General features: G+C 36.8%; 1 protein-coding gene across 1 annotated transcript in view; it reads left to right on the top strand.

The window, feature by feature from the left end:
- LOC114031795 (desmoglein-3-like) overlaps positions 1 to 26019 on the top strand; it is a 50660-nt gene that overhangs the window by 10936 nt on the left and 13705 nt on the right. Inside the window, exons 2-10 of the mRNA XM_027846931.1 lie at positions 5062 to 5097; positions 5572 to 5703; positions 7054 to 7209; positions 7407 to 7551; positions 14646 to 14812; positions 16234 to 16362; positions 17080 to 17265; positions 19677 to 19948; positions 25216 to 25355. Coding sequence (XP_027702732.1) covers positions 5062 to 5097; positions 5572 to 5703; positions 7054 to 7209; positions 7407 to 7551; positions 14646 to 14812; positions 16234 to 16362; positions 17080 to 17265; positions 19677 to 19948; positions 25216 to 25355 — 1363 coding nt within the window. The remainder of the gene's footprint in view (positions 1 to 5061; positions 5098 to 5571; positions 5704 to 7053; positions 7210 to 7406; positions 7552 to 14645; positions 14813 to 16233; positions 16363 to 17079; positions 17266 to 19676; positions 19949 to 25215; positions 25356 to 26019) is intronic.

Below are 26019 nucleotides of genomic sequence, written 5' to 3'. Positions count from 1 at the left end.
ATGAACAGTATTGGAAAGTGGAGGTATTGATGGCTGAAGGAATCAGGATAGAACTAATGTAGGATGTCGGAATATTCTTCATTCTTCTTTGTTGCTGTTCAGTTGTGTCTGACTCTTTGTGATTCCATTTGGGATTTTCTTGGCAGAGATACTAGAGTGGTTTGTCATTTCCTTCTCCAGCTCATTTTACAGATGAGGAAACTAGGACAAACAGGGTTAAGGGATTTGTCCAGGGTCACACAGCTAGTAAGTGTCTAAGGTTGGATTTGAACTCAGATCCTCTTGACTCCAGTGCCAGCACTCTATCCACTGTGCCACTTAGCTCCCCCCAACATGTATTAGCTCTAGAATTACCAGTTATCCAAGTAGGAGGGAGAAGTACTAATCTTTAGATGTGGAATGTTATATAGGCTCACAGTGTCAAATGGTTTTGCTTAGCCTTTTGCTGTTAAAAGGGAAGATCTTATGAAAGGGGATCTCAGTTTCCATCCACTCATCCTCCACATCTAGGCAGCTCTCTGCAGGTCCCTATTTCTCCCACCTTTTCTGCCACCTCCTATAGATGCTAACCTGTTGTTGCTATATAGATTTTTCTAATCATATCAGAGGACTTTCAGCTCTTTTTAGCACATAGACAGGACCATCTTACCATATTGTAATTTAAAGAGCATAACCACAGCCAAGGAGAAGCACTCAAACTTAGGTTAAATTCATATTTTAAAAACCCTTTGCTTCAGAGGTGATGCTCTGTGAGATCAGTGCTTTATCTGAATTAGAATGAAAAACAAAATCCTTCCAACTACTTTCTACTCCCATGATGCCAATAACGGTCCTTTCAAATCATCACCCCTCCAAGAGCTTCAGTGAGCTAGAAGGGCAGGGATGTTGGAGCTAAGGACCAAGTGACTTTAGGTCTTATATTCCTGGCAGCAACAAAATCATTGTTCTCTCTATACATGAAATGGAGTTGTGGTTATGGTGGTGGTGGTGGTGGTGGTAGTGGTGGTTATCATCAATGTTGTTATCCTTCAGACTGTGAAATGCTTTTATGTGTGAGTGTTGCCATGATCATTTTAGCTCTTGGTCCTTTCTTTCTAGTCATAGTAGCATTCAGAATTCACTAGGGATGCTACTAGACACTGAGACTAGAATGATCACATTTGTTATCATTCTTGGTGATTTGAACAACTTTCTTTTAAATGTGAGTTTCTATTTAATATCCTTGTAACGGGTAAGGTCCTTAGGATCCTGGAGCTGCTATTCTTTTAATCTTAATTCTGATCTGAGGCATGCTAGCTGATTAGTCTCTTAAGAGTCAGACCTACCTTCTTCAAGTTGAGAGGAAATACAGGAGTCTGATCCAAGAGGCTTTGCTTATTAAATCAAGGGGGTTGAAGGTGAATCAAATAACCCTCCCCCCTCCTCATGATTTCAAGGCCTCCCAAACATTACAGACACATTATGTGAAACTGTTATTCTATTTTCCATGTTTTGTCTTTCCTTTGAACACTTCAAATAGGAATTTGGGTGTAAGGGAATTTTTATGATTTTTTTTTAAGAATTAATAGACCACCTACTGCCACAAAGGATTTGAAGAGGCTTCAATAGGAATTGTATTTTGTGTATCTATTGGAAAAAATCTGATCCTCTGTGTGGCATTAGTATAAGCATGTCTCATGGTTTGTGAATCATGACTCTTCCACTTCTTCCAGTAAAAAGAACTGTACTACCCTGGGCTTTTTTCCCCAAGGACTTAATAGGAGGAGATTACAAGGTGGTTGCTTAATAAAGGAGAACAGAGGTGACACATAGACATGACCAGACCTGTTATAACCACATTTTCTAGTTTTTATTCAGAGTGACTTGAACAAGTGTCCTTTAAATATGAGCTTCAGCTTAATGTCTTTGTCATGACTAGGGACCTTAGAATCCCTTGGAATGGTGTTCTTTGTTTCTTGGTTCTATCTTGGGCTATATCTGGCTAACAAACTTTTAAGAGTTAATTAATTGTGGGGGCAGCTAGGTGGCACAGTGGATAAAGCACCGGCCCTGAAGACAGGAGTACCTGAGTTCAAATCTGGCCTCAGACTAAACACTTGACACTTACTAGCTGTGTGACCCTGGGCAAGTCACTTAACCCCAACTGCCTAAAAAAAAAGAGTTAATTAATTGTGTAGCAATCAATCTATATTGTTCCAGAGCAACCAAACTTTGAGCCAGATTTAAAAACTGTAAAATTTTTCTCATCTTGGCCTTCTTTTCCCCACTGTTGCTACATATTTCTATGCATAAATTTTCCCCAACATTTTAAAGTTTCTCTTTAGCTCAGGTGATCATTTAACCAATGAGTATTGACTGAGTACCTACTGAAATGCTTAGAAACCTTCTAAGTTCTGGAGTGAGTATGGAATAGTAAAAGGCCTAGTGCTTGGCCTTGAAGATATCAGGATCAGAGGCCAGATTCACATACCTGAATTAATGGCAAACAATATAAAATATCTGTGTCAGTGTTAAAGGGTATGGGGCAGACTAGAAATGTTCAGTGAATGGAATGATCAGTGAGGACTATAATATCAAGCCAAGATTCCTGGAAGAGGTGACACTTGAAGTATGGGTAGACTTTCAATGGGAGGAAGAGAGAAGCGAGAGGAATGAGATGAAAGACAACATGGGGAGAGATATGAGAAAGGTGCATTCAAGGGAAAAGGAACCAGCAGTTCTGTGATTCATTATTCTCTAGGGTTTTTTTTCTTGGTTTTTTTTTTTAAAAAGGCTATAAACTTCAGGTTCTTAAGTCTTTTAAATGCATCTTATTCATTTCAATAAAAACTATTTATGGTATACTGTGAGTAGGCATGGCCCCATCTATACTACAGGTATAACCCTAAGCACATCATTTAACCTCTCTGCGCCTCGGTTTCCTTATCTGTAAAATGATAGGGTGTGACTTGGTAATTCTAGGGTCCTTTTGAGCTTTAAATCTATGATTCTGTGATGTGGGTCCTTGCTACACTGGTAATGTTCCAATCCCAAGTAATTTGTTTTGTTCATGCCCCACCTACCACAAATCCCCTGAGAAAATATACTCAACACACTGGAGGCCTTTTTCTGGGTCTTTTTTTTTAATATTTAATGCAGCAATTGGGGTATCTACTAGTCATCCCTCACTCTTGATGTACACCTAATCCATCTTCTTTTTTTAATCTAACATTTCTTTGATGTTATGAGTGTGGTGTAGTAGAAAGAGGATCTGAATTTAAATCAGCTTCTGCTATTTCCTGCCTCCGTGACTTTGGGCAAGTCAATTAGTCTCTCTGGGCCTCAGTTTCCCCATTAGAAAAATGAGAGGGTTTGACTGAATAATCTTCTAACTCCCCTCCAGCTCTAAAGCAATCCTATCTTTTGTTCTGTTTCTTGAGTAGGTCATTTCCAGTAATATGTTGCAGCCTGTTAATGCCTGTCATGTGTCTCTCCATTGCTTTTGGGTCACCCACAATTATTCTTCTTCAGATATTGTGTTGCTTCATTATTTAAAGCCATACAGTATCATCAGGAGAAGTTTATGGAAGGGGAAGGGATAAGCATTTATATAACACCTACTATGTGCCAAATATTATCTCATCTTATCATATTAGTATCTTTAAAGGGTGAGTTATGTTAAGGAAGGCTGAAAGCACTTCACATTTTCCCAAGTACAACCTAGTTAACTGTCTTCCTCCAACGCAATTCTTGGTCCAGCTTACTATCCACTTTTGCCTACCTAAGATTTGTACATGTGTAGGCAGACTAATTCGGTAAATTGCTCATCCAACTGCATGTCATAATAATCATAGCTAGCAGTTATATTGTACTTTAAGGTTTACAAAGCACTTTACAAATATCTCATTTTACCCTTACACCCCTGGGAGGTAAGTGCTATAATTATCCCCATTTTACAGATGAGGAAACTGAGACAAAATGAGACAAATGGAGGCTGTGACTTGCACAGGGTCACAGAGCTCAGTGTTTGAGGCAGGATTCAGTCTAAGGTCTTCCTCACTCCATGTCTAGTGTTCTATCCACTGGGCCACTTAGCTGCCTACTTGCTTCATAATCTAGGCAAGGGGCATTCATCAACCACTTGTTATAATATTTTGGCTCAAATGGTATGGATGGGTAGTATGGATAACAGATTAGCAAATACATGAAAAACTACATTTTGTGAATTTGAAAGGATATAATCATCTTTTATCTTGCCCTGAACTTAACTAACTACATTCTCCTCACCCACTAATCTCCAGTAAAATGTATCTCTTCACCCTGAATACCATTAATTTTCAATGAGAAATGGTCAACATAATCTTCAAGCCAATCTTTTACTATGAAGTGAAGGGGGCTTCGAATTTTAACAATTCCTTTTGGCATTTACTTTAACAAAACTCATCATAAGCACACTCTCCTTTGGCTTCAACAGCTTCAGGTGTCCATTTTTATTTAGAAGGAGATAAGAAATTTGGAAAGCTCCAGAAACAGACTGCTAGGCATGCTTTTGCAAAGTCAATTGGGTTATTTCTTTATTAGTAAAATTATCCTTGTCAGATTAAAGAACAGGGAGAACTTGTTCCTGAGGACATGTCTCATTTCCTGGCAGTGACTTCTCTTCAAGTCTTGCTCATCAAAACCCATGCCCTGTGAAATAGACATCTGTACTTCTAGATCTGGAAAGGCATCATAGTGCAAAGGATAATGACCTTGGATTCAAGTTCCACCTATTGACACATACTGTATGTGTGGCCATGAACAAGTCAGTTAACCTCTCAATGTCCCCTAGATACTACCCTAAATCTGTAAGTTACAAGTTGCTGACCTGTGATAGTGGAAGGAATTTCCCCATCAGAAGTCCCTTATATTGATGAAATCAGAGGTCTAAACCCAAAACACCCCTTAACTCTGTGTGTGTAAGGTATAGGTATAAAAACATATATATAGTTATAAAAACATATATAATCATAATAGTGATTATATTTTTCTTCTTAATTCCAAGAACCCAACTTTGTTCTAACTTTCTCTTAATACTTACAGGTGGTGGTGGAGGTCAATAGTGAATTATGGGTAGAGGTAATGTATGAATAAATTATTTTGACTGAAATACAGATTAAAACAAATGAAAGACAAAAAATACAGAAAAAAACATGTAACATTAAAGTTGAAAAGTTTATGCAAGTAAATGTTTTTATAAGATTTCTGCTAAATTTCTAAAAAAAAATTTACAAACCAGATTTCTACACGTCATATAGTAATTCGTCAAATGTATTCTTCCTTTTGATCATTATTATCTTCCTAAACAAATATATTAAACAACTGTGTAGTCTGAACTCTTAGATATTCTGAGGTGTACAAAAAAATATGAGAGCCTCTAATCTCAAGGACCTTACAACCTTGTCAAAAATATTTAAGTACTTCTTTTGCTGACAAGGTAAACAAAGATTTGGCCTTTGGTCTCTAGGAATTTTCTGATTTCCCTAGCTTAGTGTAAGGACGTGTCTGTTAGCATGAAACCTTTTTAAGTTCCTTTTGGGTTTTTTGAATAAGGTAAAAGAACAAAATGAAGACAATGGCACAATATTGCAGAAGCCCTTCAGAAGGTATAAACGTGAATGGGTCAAATTTGCAAGACCTTGTCGAGAAAGAGAAGACAATTCAAAGAGGAATCCAATTGCTACTGTAAGTTGTACATGAAATAGAAGTATGAGTACCAAAAAGATTAGATTTAATGGGAAATAACAGGAAATAGTACATTTATTGATCATTTAAAATAACAAAAAAATTGTGTTTATTGATTACCTCCTAAATGTTCAGTCCTGGCTTGGTATAGGAGGGGACCCCAACAGAAGAAGACAGGGCCTCTTATCTCTGTCATCATAACTCAGTTGGGGAATGAAGACATATTCATGAAACTGCCAGGGAAGGTTGCAAGGCTGGATATGGCTAAATGCCAAAATTAGCGGTATGAATAATAATTGCTATGGAGTTTCAGGGAAGGGAAGAATCAATATGAGCTGGTATGGTCAGTAAAAGTTTAGGGAGATGAGTACTTAAACTGAACCTTGAAGAACGTAGAATTTTGGTAAGTGGAGGTAAAGTTCTAAGGGAGTCACATGAGCAAAGATTAGTTGGAGTTGAAAATTAGCGTGGCACATGAGGGAGATAGGAAGGGGACTGGTCTGGTTAAAATAGAAGGTTTGTGTTGGGAAGTAGTAAAAGAGAGAGTTGGGCAAGTAGGGTAAGCCCAGGGACAGACCTAGACTATAGAGGGTATCAAATGCCAGAATAAGAGGAGTTTTATAGTCTGGCCTAATCCTACCATCACTTTCTTCTACTTGGCTATTATCACTTAGGAATTAATAAGTTTTTGGTAGGACTACATTACTATATTTAACTGGACTGTATTTGACCTCAGAGGCCATTTAATAAAATCCCTCCATTTCACAAATGAAGAAATTGAGGAGGTCCAAAGAGTACCACAAAGAGTAAGCATCAGAGGCAGGATCTGAACCCAGGTCTTCTGATTCTAAAATCAATACTCTTTGTATGGCTTCCTGTCCCTTCTTCACACCTAATCCCTTGGACATACAACCAGAGGCATTATAAAATGCTTTTAAATAACTGAAAGATCTAGATTCATCTTTGCACATGTTTTAAAATCTCCCTGCCCTGTCTTTAACTTGTGGACAAAAGCATAGTACCCAGACCCCTCACTATAACTCTAGCTCCAATACACAAAGGCCTCCTTAGAAAGCCAAGGTATTATGTATGAAGAACAAATGATCCCTTCTTATCATCACTGGCAGTTTACATGTGAAGTTCCTAAAGTTCTTCAGCATTTTACAGATGAGATAGGAAGTAGGTGGAGATAATAAGCAAGGGCAGAGACACTGTCCCCAAATGGAGAAGGAAATGAGAAATCAGGGTCCACAATGAGAGGTGTTTGGAGTGGGGGAGAGGAGAGGAGAAGAGATTTGTAAATTGTTTTTAAATGTGATCCCCATAATTTTTCCATATATTTTGATGCAGATTAGTTCAGATTTTCAAAAAACCCAGAGAATTACCTATCATATCTCTGGAGTGGGAATTGATCAGCCCCCTTACGGTATCTTCGTTGTTAACCCCAGAACTGGAGAAATTAATATAACATCAATCGTTGATCGTGAGGAAACCCCAATGTTCCATGTAAGTAATGCCCTAATACAGTTCTGAATTTCCCCTTCTGTGCTATGATTGATGATGCCACTCTTCTTTTAACGATTTAGAAAAAGATACTGGTGCTTGCATTATAATGTACAATTAGTCAACTAATCTATAAACTTGCCAATTTAGAGTCATGGACATTTCCTCTGATTTGAATGCCATTTTCATTTTTCTTCTAGATCAACTGCCAGGCTCTGGATGAAATGGGAAGGAATGTAGAGACACCTCTTGTGCTTACAGTTAAAATTTTAGATATCAATGACAACGCTCCAGTGTTCTCACAAAGTGTATTCTATGGTGAAATTGAAGAAAACAGCGCTGCAAGTAAGTCTTCCACAGGACCCACCATTCTAGATTTCTTTCCCCAACTAGGCAACACTGTGGTGAGCTAGATGGATACAATAAACCGCAAATCATATTTCTCAGAATAACCCAGTGAAAGTAGTAAGGAAGCATTTTTCTAATTTTACAAAGAAGGAGGTTCGGATGAAGTGTAATTTATCCAGGATCACGTAGCAAAGTGGCAGGTGAACTGGGGTAAGAGCTTACCATTCCTGAATTTCAAAGTTATACCTCTGATGTATGAGTAACATTCTCTTTGAACTGTATTAATAACATCATTGCATATCATCAGCAGGATATATATATACACATATATATGTATGTGTGTGTATATATGTATGTGTATGTATACATGTGTATATAGTCCCAGTGCTCTATCTATTGTACCACCTAGCTGCCCATGTATACCATGCATATATATGTTATATATGCACATTATAGATAACATATATTATACATGTATGTATATGCACATATAACATCTTACATATTTACATATATAATATAGTTAATATATTTGAACTCAGGTCTTCCTGACTTCAGGGCCAGTGCGCTATCCACTGTGTCACCTAGCTGCCCATATGTATGTGTATGTGTGTGCACGTGTGTATATGCACACACAATATATACTTGTGATACCTATATGTATATATACTATATTATATGTATGTACATACATATAATATATAGTTAATATATTTAAACTTAAGTCTTCCTGACTTCAGGGCCAGTGCTCTATCCACTGTACCACCTAGTTGCCCATATGTATATGTTTGTGTGCACATGTACACACAATATCATATCTGTGTGTACATGTGTGTATATACGTGTGATATATTATATCTATATATACTGTGTATATGCATATGTGATGTGTTGTATATGTGTGATATAATATATTATAAATGCACGTATATATACATATATGTTATATACACATATACATATATACATAGGCAGCTAGGTAGAGCAGTGGATAGAGCACTGGGCCTGTAGTCAGGTAGACCTGACTGTAACAATTGAATACACACACACACACACACACACACACAGAGTCAGACACATAAATACCATATATATATATCTGTCTGAGAGGTAGAAGGCCTTCTCTTCAAGTCCTGCTCATCTAAAATCTATGCCCTTTGAAATAGATATTTGTATTTCTAGACACGAAGAGACAATGTAATGTAGTAGCTAAAGGACCTGGCTTGGAACCCAGAAGATCCAGGTTCAAGTATTGTTTCTAACACACAATAGCTATGGGACCATGAACCTCTCAGTGTCCTAGGCAGCTCTCTAATATTCTAAGTTGCAGAGAAATTGTCAGTCTGCACTACTGAAGGCAATTTCTACATCAAGAGTTCCTTATACTAAAGATTTCTGTCCTGATCCCTCTAATTTTTGGAGCTCTCTCCTTCCTCAAATGATCTTATATTTATTTATCTGCGTACCTATTGAATCAAGTCAAATCAACAAGCATTTATTAAGTTACTCATATGTAGCAAGGCAATAGTCCCTGCCCTCAAGAAGCTCATCATCTAATAGGATGGGGGCAAACAACATTCAAACATTATATAGAAACAAAATATATAAAGATAAAGTAGAAATAATCCCTGAAGGAAGACATTAGTGTTATCAAAGGACTGAGAAAGGCTTCTTGAAGAAGGCAGATTTTTATCTGGGATTTGAAGGAAGCCAGCAGGCAGAAATAAGGAAGGAGAGAATTCTAGGCATGGAAGACAACCAGTGAAAACACACAGAGTGAAGAGGTGGAGTATCTTGGACAAGGAGGCCAGAATTACTGGACTGTACATGGAAGGAGTTAAGTAGAAAGATTATGAAGGGATTTAAAAGCCAAACAGAGGCTTTTATATTTGATCTTGGCAGATGAAATTCAGACCAAGGAGAGTAGGGAGAAAAAAGGAAATAAGGAAGTCTAGGTGGTCTTTGTAATTTGCTTTGAATTAATTCTGATCTATGAAGGTAATGATAAGCTACTGTATTGCCTTAATAAGTGATAAAATTAGTACAGTGTCTAGCAGGGCATATCCCCTGAGATGGGTATGTTTTTAAAAGTCATAAGGAAAAAAGAATTTGATGGCCAGGAGCCAAAAATTCTGCCCTGATACAAGATCAGAAGTGATAGTGAATCAGGCTACTTGGTAGTACTGCCAAAGAAAGTAAACAAGCTAGTCTATCAGGGAACTATATTAAATGTTTGATTAGTCAAAGTGGTTTGCCTGAAGAGGACATGCCAGAATCCTTGAGAAAAACCTAATTAACCAGGCAACTCTGGTGACCTGAAATATGCTGGCAGCCTGCTGAAAGTATAACCTAAATTTTGGTGTCTGGTCTCTACTGAAAAACAGAGAAGGAAGAAAATAAAACCTGACTATTTTACAGTTAACCCACCAATAAAGAGAATCAGGGGCTACTACCTGACAGAAAATGGGACTGGGACATAATAATGCACATATTAATGCACATGGGGCATAATACACAATAATGCACAGTGCCTGGTACATAATAGGTCCTTAATAAATCTTAGTTGACAGACTGACACTAACCAAGGCAGGGTGAAAAGGGCTTTGCCACAGGGGTATCAAAACAGGGTGGTGACAGCTCTTGTAGTATTCAAGAGCATAGAAACAACACATTAGCACCTACTTATTAAGAGTAATTAAAGTCAGAAATTTCAGATGGTGGTTTTGACTCATTTGGGAGTACACTTCAAACCTTGCCCACAGTATGATTTGTGGTACTTGCCTGAGTGCTCTGTTTAAGGGGAGTTAAGATAATTAGATCCCAAGGGCATAACATAGAAGGCTGATGGATACAATGAGAGATTCTCTTTTTGAGAGGACTTTATAAAATAAAATAAAAGCACATATTTTAATGGCAGGAATGCTCATAGTGGCACACATGCAAATATTTTTGATAAGGGAGTACTGCAGATATACTTGCTGTTCAATAAGGAGTGCTGCAGAACTTGACACAGCTCTGGAGAGCCAATTATTAAATCTTCAGCATGACCATTTATACCTTGGAAATCAGAAAATGCTATAAGTCATGGCTTGATTTATTCTTTTATTGATTGTCTAGACTAAAGAAAGTGATAGAGAAAAATTTAATGATATAAATTAAACTTTAAAGTGTGTCATGCATACTTTTTTAAGAGAGCTGGTTGTCAAACATTTACTATCACACCTTTGGGTGTAGAGTTTAGGGAAGGCTCAGTTATCAAAAGATAATAAATCAAGTAGAGTCTCAGACAAGTAAGTATTGGATTAGATGACTTGTAGATGACCTAGAGATTCAGCGATCTGTAACCTGACAGCAGACAGATGATAATCATCCACTTCTCAGGATAATACTAAAATTGGCTTCCCCAGAAACTCTAAACCTAATGAAAATGCAACAGAGTCAATGACAGCCATAAATAGAGGTCATTTGTCCAAAGAGGTAACAAGGAAAGTTATATATATTTAAAGCTAGATGATATTTTAGCAATTATGTAGTCCAACCCCCTCATTTTGCAGAAGAGGAAACTGAGGCCTGCCAAGGATAAATGACATGCCCAAGGTCACACAGGTAGTAACTGGTTTGGATAATTTGTTATTGAGGATGTTAATAGTTATCATTATTAAAATAATAAATGCTAATTTTAGTAATAGCTAGTTCTGCTTGGTTATGTCCAAGTAAGGCAGAAGGTTGCACATTAATCTAAAGAATGAGAGTAGGAAAGCAGAGAACATATCTGACAATAATCCCCTTTGGCCTATGCATACTGAAGTTTCCAGGCAGAATTTAAAAGCATAATCTTCCTCTTTACTAAATTGTGCAAGACCTAATTGGCATGAGTGTAGTAGCAAGATTTACATATCTGGGATACATGTTTTCCAAGGCAAGAAAGAGAGTCAAGGCTGTTGGTTAAATGGAGTAATTAAAGGCTTTTGCTTTTAACAAAGCCTACAGCTAAATTCAAGACAATTTAAAGGTTGTGTCACATGGAATGAAAAACTATAATCGCAGAAGAATTTGAAGATGATTATTAGCTTGGCTTGTGTTGTATGAAGAGAACAAGAAATAATGGTAGTAAATAAAAATGGAGTACATTATAGGATAAGGAAGAGTAAAACACACTCCCTCTAGGAAGCAAAGACATCACCTAGAAATCCCATTTTTTCTAATTCAATTTGGTGTTAATATCTATTTGAAGAAGTTGCAAATGAAAAACATGGGTATTAGACAAATAAACACTAAGTTACCCCTGACAGCTGCGTATCTCCCTCTAGATAGGCTAGGCTGCTTGTTGAATGAATTAGATCAAAAGATAAATAGACAGACAGACAAGAGTATTTATTCAACACTTAGACCTATGTGTTAGGCATTATGCTAAGAAGACATACAGATAGAAGAAAACAAGATAACCCCTGACATCAGGGAGCTTACATTCTAATGGAGGAAAATAACATATAAGAGTTAGCTGTGAGGCAGGGGTGCATACAAAAGGATGGTGTGGAGATGGTTGGGAAGTGACAAGGAGGTAGAGGTCTGGACCCTGGCAAAATAAGACAAAACCTTACCTTTCAAGGCTTGGGGGTAGTGGAAGAAGTGAGCAGGGAGGAGGCAAAGGGTGGTATCCAAGGTTCCGGTGGGAGATGAGGATAATGACCATGGGGCTGAAGGCATGTGTGGAGACAACTGGAAAGCAGAGAGGATGCCTGGACAAAAGAAAAGAGAATTGCTTGACTATTCCAAGCACCAGCCCTACTATTCAAACCCACAGCCTTCTCCCCTTTCTTTGAGCTCCTACAGCACTTCTTACACCTGCCACTCATTGGACGCTAAGTCACAAGCTGTCATATAGTGCTATTTTAATCTTGATGTTGAATGTCTTCCTGCTTTCCACCCCCCAGGCTTTAAGTTCCTGCAGGGCAAGAAGGTATATTTCTTTTGTATCTGCCACCTCCACTATATTCCTGTTATCCACCTAGCACAGCAAATATTGTCCTCCCCCTGCCAAAAAAAAAAAAAATACAGTTATAGCATCAAATTGAATTCATTGGATATGGAATATAATATGAATCTGGACTAAAATTGCTCCAATTCTTAAGTCCAATAAAAGTGAAATCAAGACATTCGTATCCCCTGAAGTAGAAATTTGACAAAAGATTAGGACAGGTTCACTTGACAGCTTCACTTTTCATTATTGTATAATGAAAGATACATGCAGCAATGAAGCACAATGTGCTATATGAAGTATGAAAGGGAAAGGTCATTGTTCACTGGTGAAATCAAAGGCTTCATGGAAGGAAGAAAGGCATATGAAGCAAAAATTTTTAAAAAAGGGAGCAGCATGAAGTAGAGCTGCCCTTGGAGTTAATTAGACCTGAATTCAAGTTCCAAATAGAGTGGGCAACTCTCTGAGACTACAAGTAGCAAGGTGTAATAATCATTCTGGCAATGTAACAATCCTTCTGGTGAAATCACGAAAGACCCTGAAAGTTGTATTTCTTCCTAATTCCAGAAGAAAGGAGCCTACTGGAGGATCAGAATTAGAGGGTGGAATTTTTTCAATACATTGAGAGTTTTAGAAATCTGTCTAGAAAAGAACAGAGGCCACATGTGGCCCTCTCCTCATGTGCAGCCCTTTGACTGAATCCAAACTTCACAGGAAAAATTTGTTCTTTGAAATGTCATTTCATTTCTTCCAATGATTTTTTCATTCCTTCCAAATTAATTTATGTAATTTTCTGCCAAGTTTAATGCCTTCAATTTGATTTGAAAGATGTTGTCACCTTATAAAGGTATCAGAATCTTGTTAGTTACTTTAAGTGAGATGGGAAGTTACAGATTGATTCAATCAGCCCCTGCTCTTACACAGAGAAGGTACCAATGTACATTGGTAAAGGAAGTTTCATCACATGGGAGCTCCCCATAACAATGAAATAACACGCCCAATTCCTATATCTTTGTAGGTAGAATGTGTTGATATGAAATTACAAAATTTTGCTTTTTATAGGAAAAAAAGATTAAATCAAGTCTTTCTCATGAGTTATTTCAATTAAGTCTGCCTGACAGTAGGCCTAATGAAATTCTTCTTTGTCCTTCTTTAAAGTTATTTTTATTGCTTGAATCTCAAATTTAGAAACATTTCCACCCCAAATGTTCACATGTACTATTTCTACCTGACGTGTGGTAGAACCTTCTGAGCTCTTATTGGTCTGATCAGGCACAGTCGGACACACTGTAACTTGACTCCAACATAATGATGTCATTCTGGTCCTCTCTGAGAATGAAGGACAGCAACTATTGCTTGAATCATCCAAGAAATTCCTCAATTCTCCTTCTCATTTTTCTTTTTTAAAATTATTTTTACTATTAACTAGAAAATCTTGCTTTCATTATCCAAATAATACTTCAACTTGTATAGACAAAACCTTGTATATTCAAAGTCACAATAGAATTAAGATATATTGGACATAAAATTGTGCTTCTAACAAAACAAAATAGTCCTCAGTATTTTTGCTAGTGTGCAAAAGTCAGCCCTGGAGACTAGCAAGTGAACATGGCGGGTGTTATCTTAATGAGAGGTTAAATGACTTGCCCAGGGTCATCCATCAGGTATGTATCAGAGGCAGGACTCACATTCAGGTCTGACTTCCAGATCAATATCCTATCACTACATCATTGTTATGGACATCCTTATTTATAAATGTTCATACAAGTCAACTCATCTGACTCTCAGAATCTCAGAGCTGGAAGGGACCTCAGAAACCATCCCTGAACAAGGATCTCCCTTATGCCATTCTCAACAAGAGCTCATCTAGTCTTTGCTTGAAGATTTCTAAATCTTCTACATGTTGCTTTTTCAGCTATCCAGATCCCATGCCTTTAATAGCTTTTAAAATCTGACTCAGTTGACTCCTGAATATATTGCTATATCCGCAAAACATAAAAAATAAGTATTTTAAATAGTAAATTAGGAACAGAATGAAGTTTTGTTGATTCTTTTGTGTGAACATAACATAGCTCTGTAAGTATTCATTTTATTCATTTTTATTCTTCCCTAGATACACTGGTGATGGTGTTAAATGCGACAGATGCTGATGAACCGAATCATCTAAATTCTAAAATTGCCTTCAAAATAGTCTCTCAAGAGCCTGCAGGGCAACCCATGTTCCTCCTAAATAGACACAATGGAGAAGTGCGTTCTATGACCAGTACTCTTGATAGAGAGGTAAAGTAAAAGCATTTTTGGAGACTTCCTTGAAAAGATTTCACTTGAATAAAGGCAGAACAGGGAATTCCCCAGGCTTACATTTCACCAAAAGACAAAAAAGAGAAAGAAAGAAGTTAGAACAAGCCCCGAATTAGTTAGCTTGGGTGTGATTTTGTTGCACAAAATACAACTCTCATAAGGAAAGAGACACAAGTCACCTACATGCTGTGTAAATTTAAATATCTGAGTGGAGACAGAGCAAAATATGAGCCTGAGAGGAAGTATTGGACTGAGAACAAATCCTCAGGTTACCAGAGGAGAGCAGAGATCTTTAAACAAAAAGGAAAGATTTTCTTGGAATTCATTTCAAACCTTCCCTGGAATTTCAAACTGCAATCCTCCAGTCTTCCCCATAAGCTGTTCACCACTACTTTCTTTTTCTTTGCCTAACTTCTTTCAACTTCTCTCCTGCCTCTTTTCTACAATAATGAACCTTCTTTATCACTCTCCTTTTCCCTCTTGAATTCCCTAGTTCTTTTCTCTGCATTGGGTTCTGGAAATGGAGAAAAACAGGGAATCGTTATACGTGAAGTAGAAAATCAATTTCTTCCCTTCCTTCTCAGGGGTGCAGCCCCCATTACCTTCTGCCCATTTCTACTCAAAGAACATCAACTTGTCATGGACTGCCTGTCACACTGTGGTCTACAAAGCCCACAGGATAACAAAGCCGCCTAGAGTCTTTCAATGGGGCATCCCATAAATTCATAACCGTCATGCCCCAGGCCACAAGAAGCAGCAATTAGAAAGTTACCTGCCAAAGATATGTAGTGAAAGCAACTTCTGCTGTGTTTTTTATGATGGCTGACTGACAATTTCCATAGTCCAACTACTAGCTATAGCCTAATACTAATTTCTTTCTGGAGCTGAATATTGAAACCTCTTAGTCAGTAAGAAACATAAAGTAATTTTGTAACATTGTTACTGGACATGTGATTTCACTGATATAAACTCCCACTGAGAGCTTCCCTCTAAGAGTCTAGGTTGGTGCTCTCTCTGCAATTTATAGTCTCAGAGATTTGTCGGGGACCCTGAGAGGTTAAGTCATTTGTTCATGGTTTTACAGACAATATGTATCAGAAGCTGATCTTGAACATAGTTCTTCCAGACTCCAGGGTCAGCTTGCCATCTACTACCTACCATTGCTTTTCCAAAGCACTTCAGTGTGAATACAATCCACACATTTTGCCCCAAATGTGGTTCATATAAATCCCTAGTGCACCCTCTTATCAGTGGTATTTTTCAGTGTTTGACAGTACAATTCTTCCCTTTCAAAGAGTTATTGATTTATACAAAAATATTCTTATTCGGGGTGTTCAAAATAAAATATTTTAAAAGTTCGAATAAATTATTTTCTTTCTTTTTTCTTTTATTAAACTTAGAAATACAGCAAGTATAGCCTGCGTGTAAGTGGTGCAGATCTTGATGGAGCTGGACAGGCAACTGAATGTGGGTGTCAAATTACAATTAAAGATGTCAATGATAATTTCCCAATTTTTACAGAATCACAGGTATGTTTTTACTTTTTGACAAACCTAGGTAGATAGATAGATAGATAGATAGATAGATAGATAGATAGATAGATAGATAGATAGATAGATAAGTAGATAGATAGATAGATAGCTTTGTATTCCTCTCTGCACATTTAGATTGCTAACCTTGCCTGGAACGTCCTGTTTTCAATAGTGCCTAAGACCATTTTGCAGCTCACTGGCACTGTGCATTGCAGTGCCAAGCTTAAAGTCAGGAAGATTCATCTTCCTGAGTTCAAATCTGGTCTAAAATACTTACTAGCTATGTGACCCTGGGTAAGTCACTTTACCCTGTTTGCTTCAGTTTCCTCATCTGTAAAATGAGCTGAAGAAGAAAATGGCAAACCATTCCAGTATCTTTGCCCAAAAAAACCCAAATGCGGTCACAAAGAATCTGACATGACTGAAAAGAACAAACCACAAAAATAACATAGCATTTTATGTTCAATGCATATTTTTATTGAAATTAATTAATTGACACCATTGTGATCATAGGTATGCATTGAGTGGGCTGGGAATGCCAACATACTCTAAGAGAGTATTCCCATTGATCCTTATACTTTTCTCATGGTGGGCAGCACAAAGTCCCCCTCGTAAGTAGAACATCTCCACTTCAAAGAAGAGAAAATAGTGTAAATTCCTTTTAGAAAAAGATTAATAATTTAGCCTTAATAAGTTCTGCAACTCTCTTTTCAGTATTCAGTAAAGATTGAAGAAAATATTCTTAGTTCTGAAGTCTCTCGGTTTCACGTAACAGATCTTGATGAAGAGTTCACAGATAATTGGTTTGCAGACTATTCCTTTACCTCTGGAAATGAAGGAAATTGGTTTGTAATAGAAACAGATGCAAAAACCAATGAAGGAATCCTGAAAGTGGTTAAGGTATGTTGCTTGGGGGGATGGTTTGGGATGACCTCTGATTTGACTGGTGTAGGGGGTTCCCAGTGAGGGAAATTCCAATATAGAACAACTGCAGTTTATACTTAAGAGAATTGTGAGGACACTGAGAAGTTAAATGATTTGTCCAGGGTCACACAGCCATTATTTGTTAGCCACCTTCCATTTTATGAAAAAAATACTAAAATTAGATTCTTACCAATCATAAGCGCTATGACCTTCACAACTAGTATTAAAATTATATTCTTAATGGAAACTACTACATTTACCCAACAAATTCAAGTGAATATACTTGTTCAGTTATTTGTATACTATATTTATCTGAATACATGTGCATTATCACAAGAATTTAAAATAAAATAAATATATTAATGTCACCCACTGTAATTGTATTCAAGTCCAACACTAGGGAAATATGGGTTAAATTTTTAATTATGGGATGGGATAATGAGGCAGTTCTTCCTTAAATGTCCCTCTAAATGGGTTCTAGCTATATGAAATAGCTAGAGCTAAAAGCACAAAAATAAAGACTATCCTTGGAAAGTGGAAATGTCTTAACTAAATCTCCTGGGGGGAAAATAGAGAGAGGGGACTACCAGTGGAAAGGTACAAAGACAGGAGGTAGAATATCAAATACTCTAAGGATCAACAAATAAGTTGGTATGGACAGATGTTAGAGTGGTGGAAGGGAGTAATGTGTAAGAAGACTGGAAAGGTAAGCAAGAGCCAGGTTGTGCAAAGTTTAAATGCTAAATAGGAGTTTTTAACTATTCTAGAAGCAATAGGGAGCTTTTGAAGTTTGGACAGCAGTGTGGTGACATGATCAAACCTGTACTTTAGGAAAATTACTTTCGCAGCTGTGTAGAGGATGGATTAGAGAGAGGGCAAACTTAAGGCAAGGAGAACAATTCAAAGTCTACTGTACTAGTTCAAGCAAGAGATGTTCAGTTGAACACTACTGTAGTGCTTTTGTGAGTAAAGAGGAAAGGGAGACGGTAGTGACAAGATTTGACAACTGATTATATTAATGGGGTAAGTGTGTATGAAGAATTGGCAAGAAAGGTGGTACCCTCAACAGATAAGGAAGCTCAGCAGAGGAGAAGGTTTGGGAGGAAAGATAATAAACTCTGTTTTGTACATGTTGGGTTCAAGATGGTTACCAGACATTCAGTTTAACTCACCCACCCACTAATTCATAAGATCTTCTTGGCATATCAATTCTAGTTTGCCCCACTTTTATCCAATATTTCCCTTTTGATTATGGTATCACTTTCCATTTTGGTAATATAATCATAGGTCATCTCCAACCACTTACCAGCTCTGTGACTAGGGATAAATCACTTCATTTCTATCAGCTTCAGTTTCCTCATCTATAAAATGGAGATAAAAAAACTTGCATTGTCAGATTCGCAGTATTCACAAAACCATAGAACATTAGAGCTAGAAGGGACCTAAGAGAGATAATCTAGCCTAGACACAGCATTTTGTAGGTGAGAGAAGGGCTGACTTGACCAAGATTGCCTAACTAGGAAGTCACAAAAGTAGATGTCAATCCAGGTTTTCTCCCTTCAAGTTTAGTTTTCTTTGGGGAAGGCACTTTGTTAACCTGATGGTGCTATGTAAAGATGAATTATTATCCTTACTTTTTTTGCATTTGTACATAAACCTGAGCAAAAATAAGAAGGTACGATGAGAATTTTCAGGCTAATCAGGCTGCACAGCTTCTCCAAAGTCAATCAGACAAATTCCTATATTGCTAGGTTACCTGATAGTGTTTTCCAGAATGGTAAATGGTCTTTCCTTAGGCTATCAAATAAATGCCCACTTGTCCTATAAGATCATCTCATGCTCATCAAATCTAAGAAATTCTGAAAGTCAAGACAGAGGAATTGCATATATATATATATATATATATAGAGAGAGAGAGAGAGAGAGAGAGAGAGAGAGAGGAATTGCATATATATATTGCATATATATCTGTGAATACTGGAAGGATACTTGGATAGCCTAAGTAGATACCTATTCTCTAAGTATCATATATTAGACTTGGGTTTGAGGAATTTAGGAACCAATAAATGCCTCTCTCTGAACTGTGAAATGGTCTCTTCATTTGGGTTAATATGCAAAGGACATGGATCCATAGCATTGACTACAGAGTATTCTGATTCCCTTTCTATGGCTGTATTGCCAAGAGGAAATAGCACAGGACATGGAATCCCAAGACTTGGTTTCAAGACATGCCTCCTAACCCTTAGTGTGTGACCACAGGCCTATTTTTTTTCATATCTCTGAGTTCCTGCATCTGAAAGATAAGAATAAAAATAAACAAAAATTTAAAGTTGTCTATCTTAAAGGATTAGATATCATTAACACTTCTCTTTTTTTAAACATTTCAGGCTCTGGACTATGAACAATTTCAAACCATGAAACTTGTTATAACTGTTAAAAACAAAGCTCCATTTCACCACTCAGTTATCTCTCAGTATAAAACTCAGTCGATTCCCGTCACAGTTGAGGTTATAAATGTAAAAGAAGGGATTGCATTCCATCCTACTTCAAAGACTTTTACAGTACAGAAAGGCATAAGTTACAAAAAATTAATCAATTATGCTCTTGGAGTATACGCAGCCATTGATGAAGATACTGGCAAACCTGCATCATTTGTCAGGTAAGACTAACTTTCACGTTAATGTTTGTTATTCCTTTAAACTATTTCAGTTTCATGCAATATCTCAGATGAACACAGGCCAAGATTTTAAAAATAATCTATTTTGCATTTAAGATCTTTCACAAATGTGGGGCATGGAAATATGTATTCATAAAACCCAGCATACTCTCCCATCTTACAGCTTAATAATAAGTAGGAAATGATGTTCTTTTATTTCAACAAGTATAAAAGTTGTCTGAAGTTCTTATTTCCCTATAGTTTTAAAGTATTTCATAAAATAAGAGATATAATAAATAAAAACATAGCATAGCATTTACCCAATTATCTTATTGGATAAAAATTCTAAGTAGTAGAGGTTCAACTGTGATTTTTTTTTTAATGCTGACAAATGAAAAAAAATTTTAAATAATCATTGGCAACTTGGAAAACACATTTAAATAGTTCAGTCTTAATGAATAACTTTTTTCAATACAAATTTAATTCATATCCAAAACATACATTTAAAATTTTTAAATGAGCTACAAATTCTAAATTGAATATTTGTAATTAGACAACTTTCATAAAAGACATATAAGACCATAACATCACAGATCTAGAACTTGAAAGGACCTTGAAGGTAGTGTGGGCCAACAGATAAGGAAGTCATATCCACTTTTAAGTTTTTGAATGAGTAAACATTAACAAGACCTACATTTTATGCAAAAATAATTAAATAAATACACTTTTAAAATGTTTGTACCATTTTAACAATTAACAATGTTTTCTATAAACTTTATCAAACCAAAAAAAAAAGTCATTGACTGAGTTCTTAAGGAATATGGAATGACCAGAGTGGAGAAGGATTAATCAAGGGAAGCTTTCTGGAAGAGATGAGCTTTACTCAAGGTTTTGATGGGGAGATACAGATTGGTGAAAGGAGTGGAGAAGACATTCCCAGATCAGGAAAGGGCATATGAGATAAAGTGAAAGCAAGTCATATAGGGAACAGACTAGATTAGTTCTTCTGGAGTAGTGTCTAGACAGATATTCCTCTGGGATTAGGAAGCAGAAAAAAAAGGGGGAAAGAGGGATAGTAAGTAATGAACATTGAGAGTCAGGAGAAGTTATTAGGTTTTACTATGAAGGTTACTGGGAATCACTCTACCTTGTTGAGTTTGTGTCATGATGGAAATGGTGTTGTATAGCATGAATTAAAATTTTAAAGCCCTCTGAACTTAGAATCAGAAGACCTAAGCTCAAGTTCCTTAGCTTTGACACTTACTAGTAGTATGACTGAGGCGAGTTATTTAGTTATTTGAACCTCAGCATTTTTATGTTTAGGGCAGATAAAAGATATTTATTTGGCTTATCTCTCAAGGTTGCTACACTGAAAGCAATGTGATACAATGAAAAGCTCACTGAATTTAGGGTCAGAGAGTCTGGCTTCAACCTAGGTATCTGGATGATAGAGCAAGGAAGTCTAGAGTCAGGAAAACCAGAGTTAAAATTCATTCTCAGACACTTACTAGCTATGTGACCCTGAGCAAGCCACTTAACTTCTGTCTGCCTCAGTTTCCTTAACTATAAAATGGGGATAATACTAGCATCTACCTTCCAGGGTTGTTGTGAGGATCAAATGAGATGACATTTGTAAAGCACTTAGCACAGAGTCTGTAACATAGTTGTTTCCTTCCCTCATATCAGTCCCAGATCAGCCACTTACAACCTCTGTGACCTTTGGCAAGACATTGAGCAAGCCACTTATCTCTGAATCTCATTTAACTCCAGTTGGAGGAATAAACTAAAATGACCTGTAAGGTCCCTTCCAGCTCTAAATCTCTGACTCTCTGTGAAAGTAAATAATTAAATAAATCAGCACTATGTAAGCTGATGGTAACATTAATAAAGAGAGGAGTAGATAGAGAGATAGAATAGGTATTCCTTATGATCCCCCTTATGAATCAAATAAACTCTGGATTCATCCTCTACAATGAACTAAATATTCAACCCACATCTCTACCCCTTCCTGACAATTATCTAATATTAGGCCTCCTCTCAACCACCTAGAAAAACCCTTTAATTGTTTACAATACAGATATCTAAAGATATTAACATAAATTTTACTTCTTTCTGGTACAGGATTTATTGCTTTGAGCAATATGTTCTCCCTTTGTTTATTACAAAATAGACCATAAAGGGAGATTTTTTTCAATTAATCAACAATATTGATTAAATTTTTAATTAACATTACTATACCTACTATGTGCCAGGCAGTATGCTAATACAAAAAGGGAAACAATTCTTATTCTCAAAGAGATTATATTCCACTGAGACAGACGTGTGTTAGTGCATATATACGTATATATATATACACACACACACACACACATACACATATACAGAATAAATACAAAATCAATACAAGGTAGTTTATGTATGTGCATACATATAAATATACATATACATAATATATGCAAAATTAATACAAAGTAGTGAAATATCAGACAGTTCAGTAGGTTGGGGCACTAATAGTTGGGGAATAAGAACAGGCTTCATTTAGAAGGTGGTGTTCGAGCTGCATCCCGAAAGAAGGGAAAGATTCTGAGGCAAAATTGGAAGGGAGTGTGTTTTACGATCTTTCACAAATGCAGTGCATGGAAATATGTATTCATAAAACCTAATATACTATCACATCTTACAGCTTAATAATACATAGGAAATGATATTATTTTCTTTCAACAAGTATAAAAAAAAAGTTTAGTCACTGCTAGGGAGTGCAGTGGATAGAGCACTGGGCCTGGAGTCAGGAAGATCTAAGTTCAAATCCAGTCTCAGACACTTACTATCTGCATGACCCTGGACAAGTCACTTGACCCCTATTTGTCTCAGTTCCTCATCTGTAAAATTGGGGACACACTGGAGAAGGAAATGGAGTATCTCTGCTAAGAAACCCCATGGGCAAGTCCAAGGGGTTACAAATGAATAATTGAACAAGAACAAAGGCTTAGAAAAAGCAGATGGAGTGCCATATGTAAAGAACAGAGCTATCTTGGCTGGATTGTAAAGTGCAGGAAATGAAGTAATGTCTAATGAGATCAGTTGGGCCTGGCTGTGAAAGGTTTTAAAAGCTAAACAGAGGGGTTTAGGTTTTCTCCTACTGTCAACGGTTAGCTCCTTGAGCTAATTGAGGAGGGAAATGACATGGTCAGGAAAATCACTTTGGTAGCTTTGGAGATGGTGAGTTAGAATAAGCCAAGACTCAAATCAGGAAGACCAATTAGGAGAACATTACAATAGTCCAGACAAAAGATGATGAGGGCCTGAATGTGCTGGATATGAGAAGAGAAGAGTCTGGTGCTAAAGATGTCGTGGAGGTAGAGACAACAATATTTGGCAACTACTCAGATATGTGGGATGAGGGAGGGTGAGAAGTCAAGGCTCACACTGAGGTTATGAATATAGGAGACTGGAAGAAGGAGATGCCCTTGACAGAAATAGGGAAGTTTGGAAAGAGTGGGTTTGGGAGAAAAGATAGCAAGTTCTGTTTTGGATGTGTTAAGGGTGAAATTCCTCCTGGTCATCCAGTTTGAAACGATCAATAGGCAATTTGTGATTCAGGACTGAAGATCAGGAGAAAAAAAAAACTGGAGCTAGACAGATGTATGAATCATCTGCATAGATACAACTAAACCCATAGGTACTGATGATGTAAGAGAGACAGAAAGAGAGAAGGAGAAGAAGAGAGACAGAGAAAAGGAGGGGTAGAGAGAGAAAGAGAAACACACAGAGGAAACAGAGAGAGGAGAGGTGGAGAGGATGGAGAGAGAAGAGAAACAGAGAAGGAATAGAGAGAGACAGACAGAGAGAAAGAGAAAGAAAACAGAGAGAGAAGAGACAGAGATAAAGAAGGAGAGGGAGGGAGAGAAAGAGAGAGAAAAGGAGGAGGAAAAGATAAACAGAGAGACAGAGAAACCAAGAGACTATGAGAGTCAAGAGAAAGAAGAGATGAAAGAAAGAGAAAAAAGAGACAGAGGGGGAGAGAGAAAGAGAGAGATGGAAAGGTGGGAAGAAGGGAGAAAGGCAGAAGAGCAGAGTATAGAGAGAAGAAAAGAGGGCCCTAGACAGAGTCTTGGGGTGATACAGATGACTACCCAACAAAGGAGGGGTCAAATAAGTAGGAAGAGAAGCAGGAGAGATTAGTGTCGAAAGAACTTAAAGAAAAGAGTGTACTGAGAAGGAAAAGGATTGTCAAGATTGTCAAATGTAGCAGATAGGTGGAGAAGGAGTAGGATTGGAAGAAGGACCTCAGATTTGACAATTAAGAGATCATGGACAACTTTGGAGAGGGCAGTTTCAATTGAGTGATGAGGTCAGAAGCCAGATTGTAAAGAGTTGAGGAGTGAGTAAAAGGAGAGGAAGTAGAGACAAGTGGAGGAATATTTTTCTAGATATTTGTCTAAAAAGGGAAGAGAAAGATAGTAAAATAGCTTGAAGAGATGAAAGGATCTAGTGAAGATTTTTTCCCCCAGGATGAGGGACTGAAGGCTGTAAAGAGGGAACCTATAGATTATGAGAGGTTCAAGATGGGAGAAAAGAGGGGCGACTGAGGCAGTAATCAATCTTCACAAAAATAACAGTATCCTTTGATAAAAGATCTTGCATAGAACTAATTAATGATTCAAATTATTTCATTTTGGAAATGTTTCACCAAAACAAACTTTTCTTTTTAGAAGCCAATGTTTTATGTATAATTACACCATGAAACAAAATGATGGCTTTCTAAAATCATTTTACTTTTTCCAATGTGGATATGGTCAAGGTCATCACATCCCTCAAAAACCCCACCTTTAAGTTATGCGGCTGCTTACTATTCCAATTATAACTCATTGACATAAAGAAGAAAACCAGGAAGCCAGGCCATGATAGATGTTTAAAGATTATGAAATTATATTTCTCAAATAATTGATAAAATTATTTTGTTTCAGTTCAATTTTCTTTTCTCTAGGGTTCAGATTGTTGTTTATGATTATTATGACAAATAAGGTCTTTTTTGTTCTTTCCACTTATATCACTGTAGTCATTACACATTCTTATTTTCCTGGCTTTGCTAACTTTACTCTGTTTCCATTCAAATCTTTCCTTGCTTCTCTGAATTCTTCATATTTCTGCTACTTTTCTCAAATGTTAATGTTACATAGTCAATGTAAAACTATAGTTTTCAACTGAGAGTATGTAGCATTTTATAATTGCAAGAATCCTCAGGGATTGTTTTTTTCTGTCAAAAACAGATACGCAATGGGACGTAATGATGGTGGTTACTTAGTCATTGATTCAAAAACTGCTCAGATTAAATTTGTTAAAAACCTTGATCGAGATTCACCATTCATAGTCAATAAGACATTAACAGCTGAGATTCTGGCAATAGATGGTAAGCAAAAAGATTTCAATTACTTTTCAAAATATCAATATAATTTACTTAAAATTAAAGATTCAGAAAACCAGACCAGCAAAGGCTTTGGCTCCCAAAGTGTGTTAAATAAAGAAATGATATTTCCTTTTCACATTTATTTCAAATACTATGATACAAGGTTTTGGAGCAAAAAAAACTGTCATAAAAATAAAATGTTGAGTCCATTTTCCTAGGCTACACTATTGTGAACATGGGACCATTTTTAAGAGTATTCTATTTACAGTGAACACATCAGAGACATCCTTCATGAAAGCAGCATGATATTGTGAAAAGAATAGTGGCTTTAGAATCAGGGAACCTGGTTTAAAACCAAGCGTAGGAAGATGTATACCACCTATGTGAATTTGAACAAGTGACTTAACCTCTCTGGGCCTCAGTTTTCTCATCTGTAAAATGAAGTGGTTGAACTAGATGCCTCTGAGGTCTCTTTCAGCTCTAAATCAATAATCTTATGATCCTTGCTTCAAAAAATGATAAAATAATATACAACATGATTTAGTCATATGAGCTGCCCAGCTGGGAGAATACATAAAATCAGTCTGATTTAGAAGGTAGAAGTATGTTACAATTTTAGTATTTGCTAATAAAACTTCTCATGGTCAGTAGACTCTATGAGGGCATG

Source organism: Vombatus ursinus, unplaced genomic scaffold (genome assembly GCF_900497805.2).
Source record: "Vombatus ursinus unplaced genomic scaffold, bare-nosed wombat genome assembly UNPS02015255.1, whole genome shotgun sequence".
Classification (NCBI taxonomy): domain Eukaryota; kingdom Metazoa; phylum Chordata; class Mammalia; order Diprotodontia; family Vombatidae; genus Vombatus; species Vombatus ursinus.
This window is presented reverse-complemented; position numbering and strand designations above follow the sequence as displayed.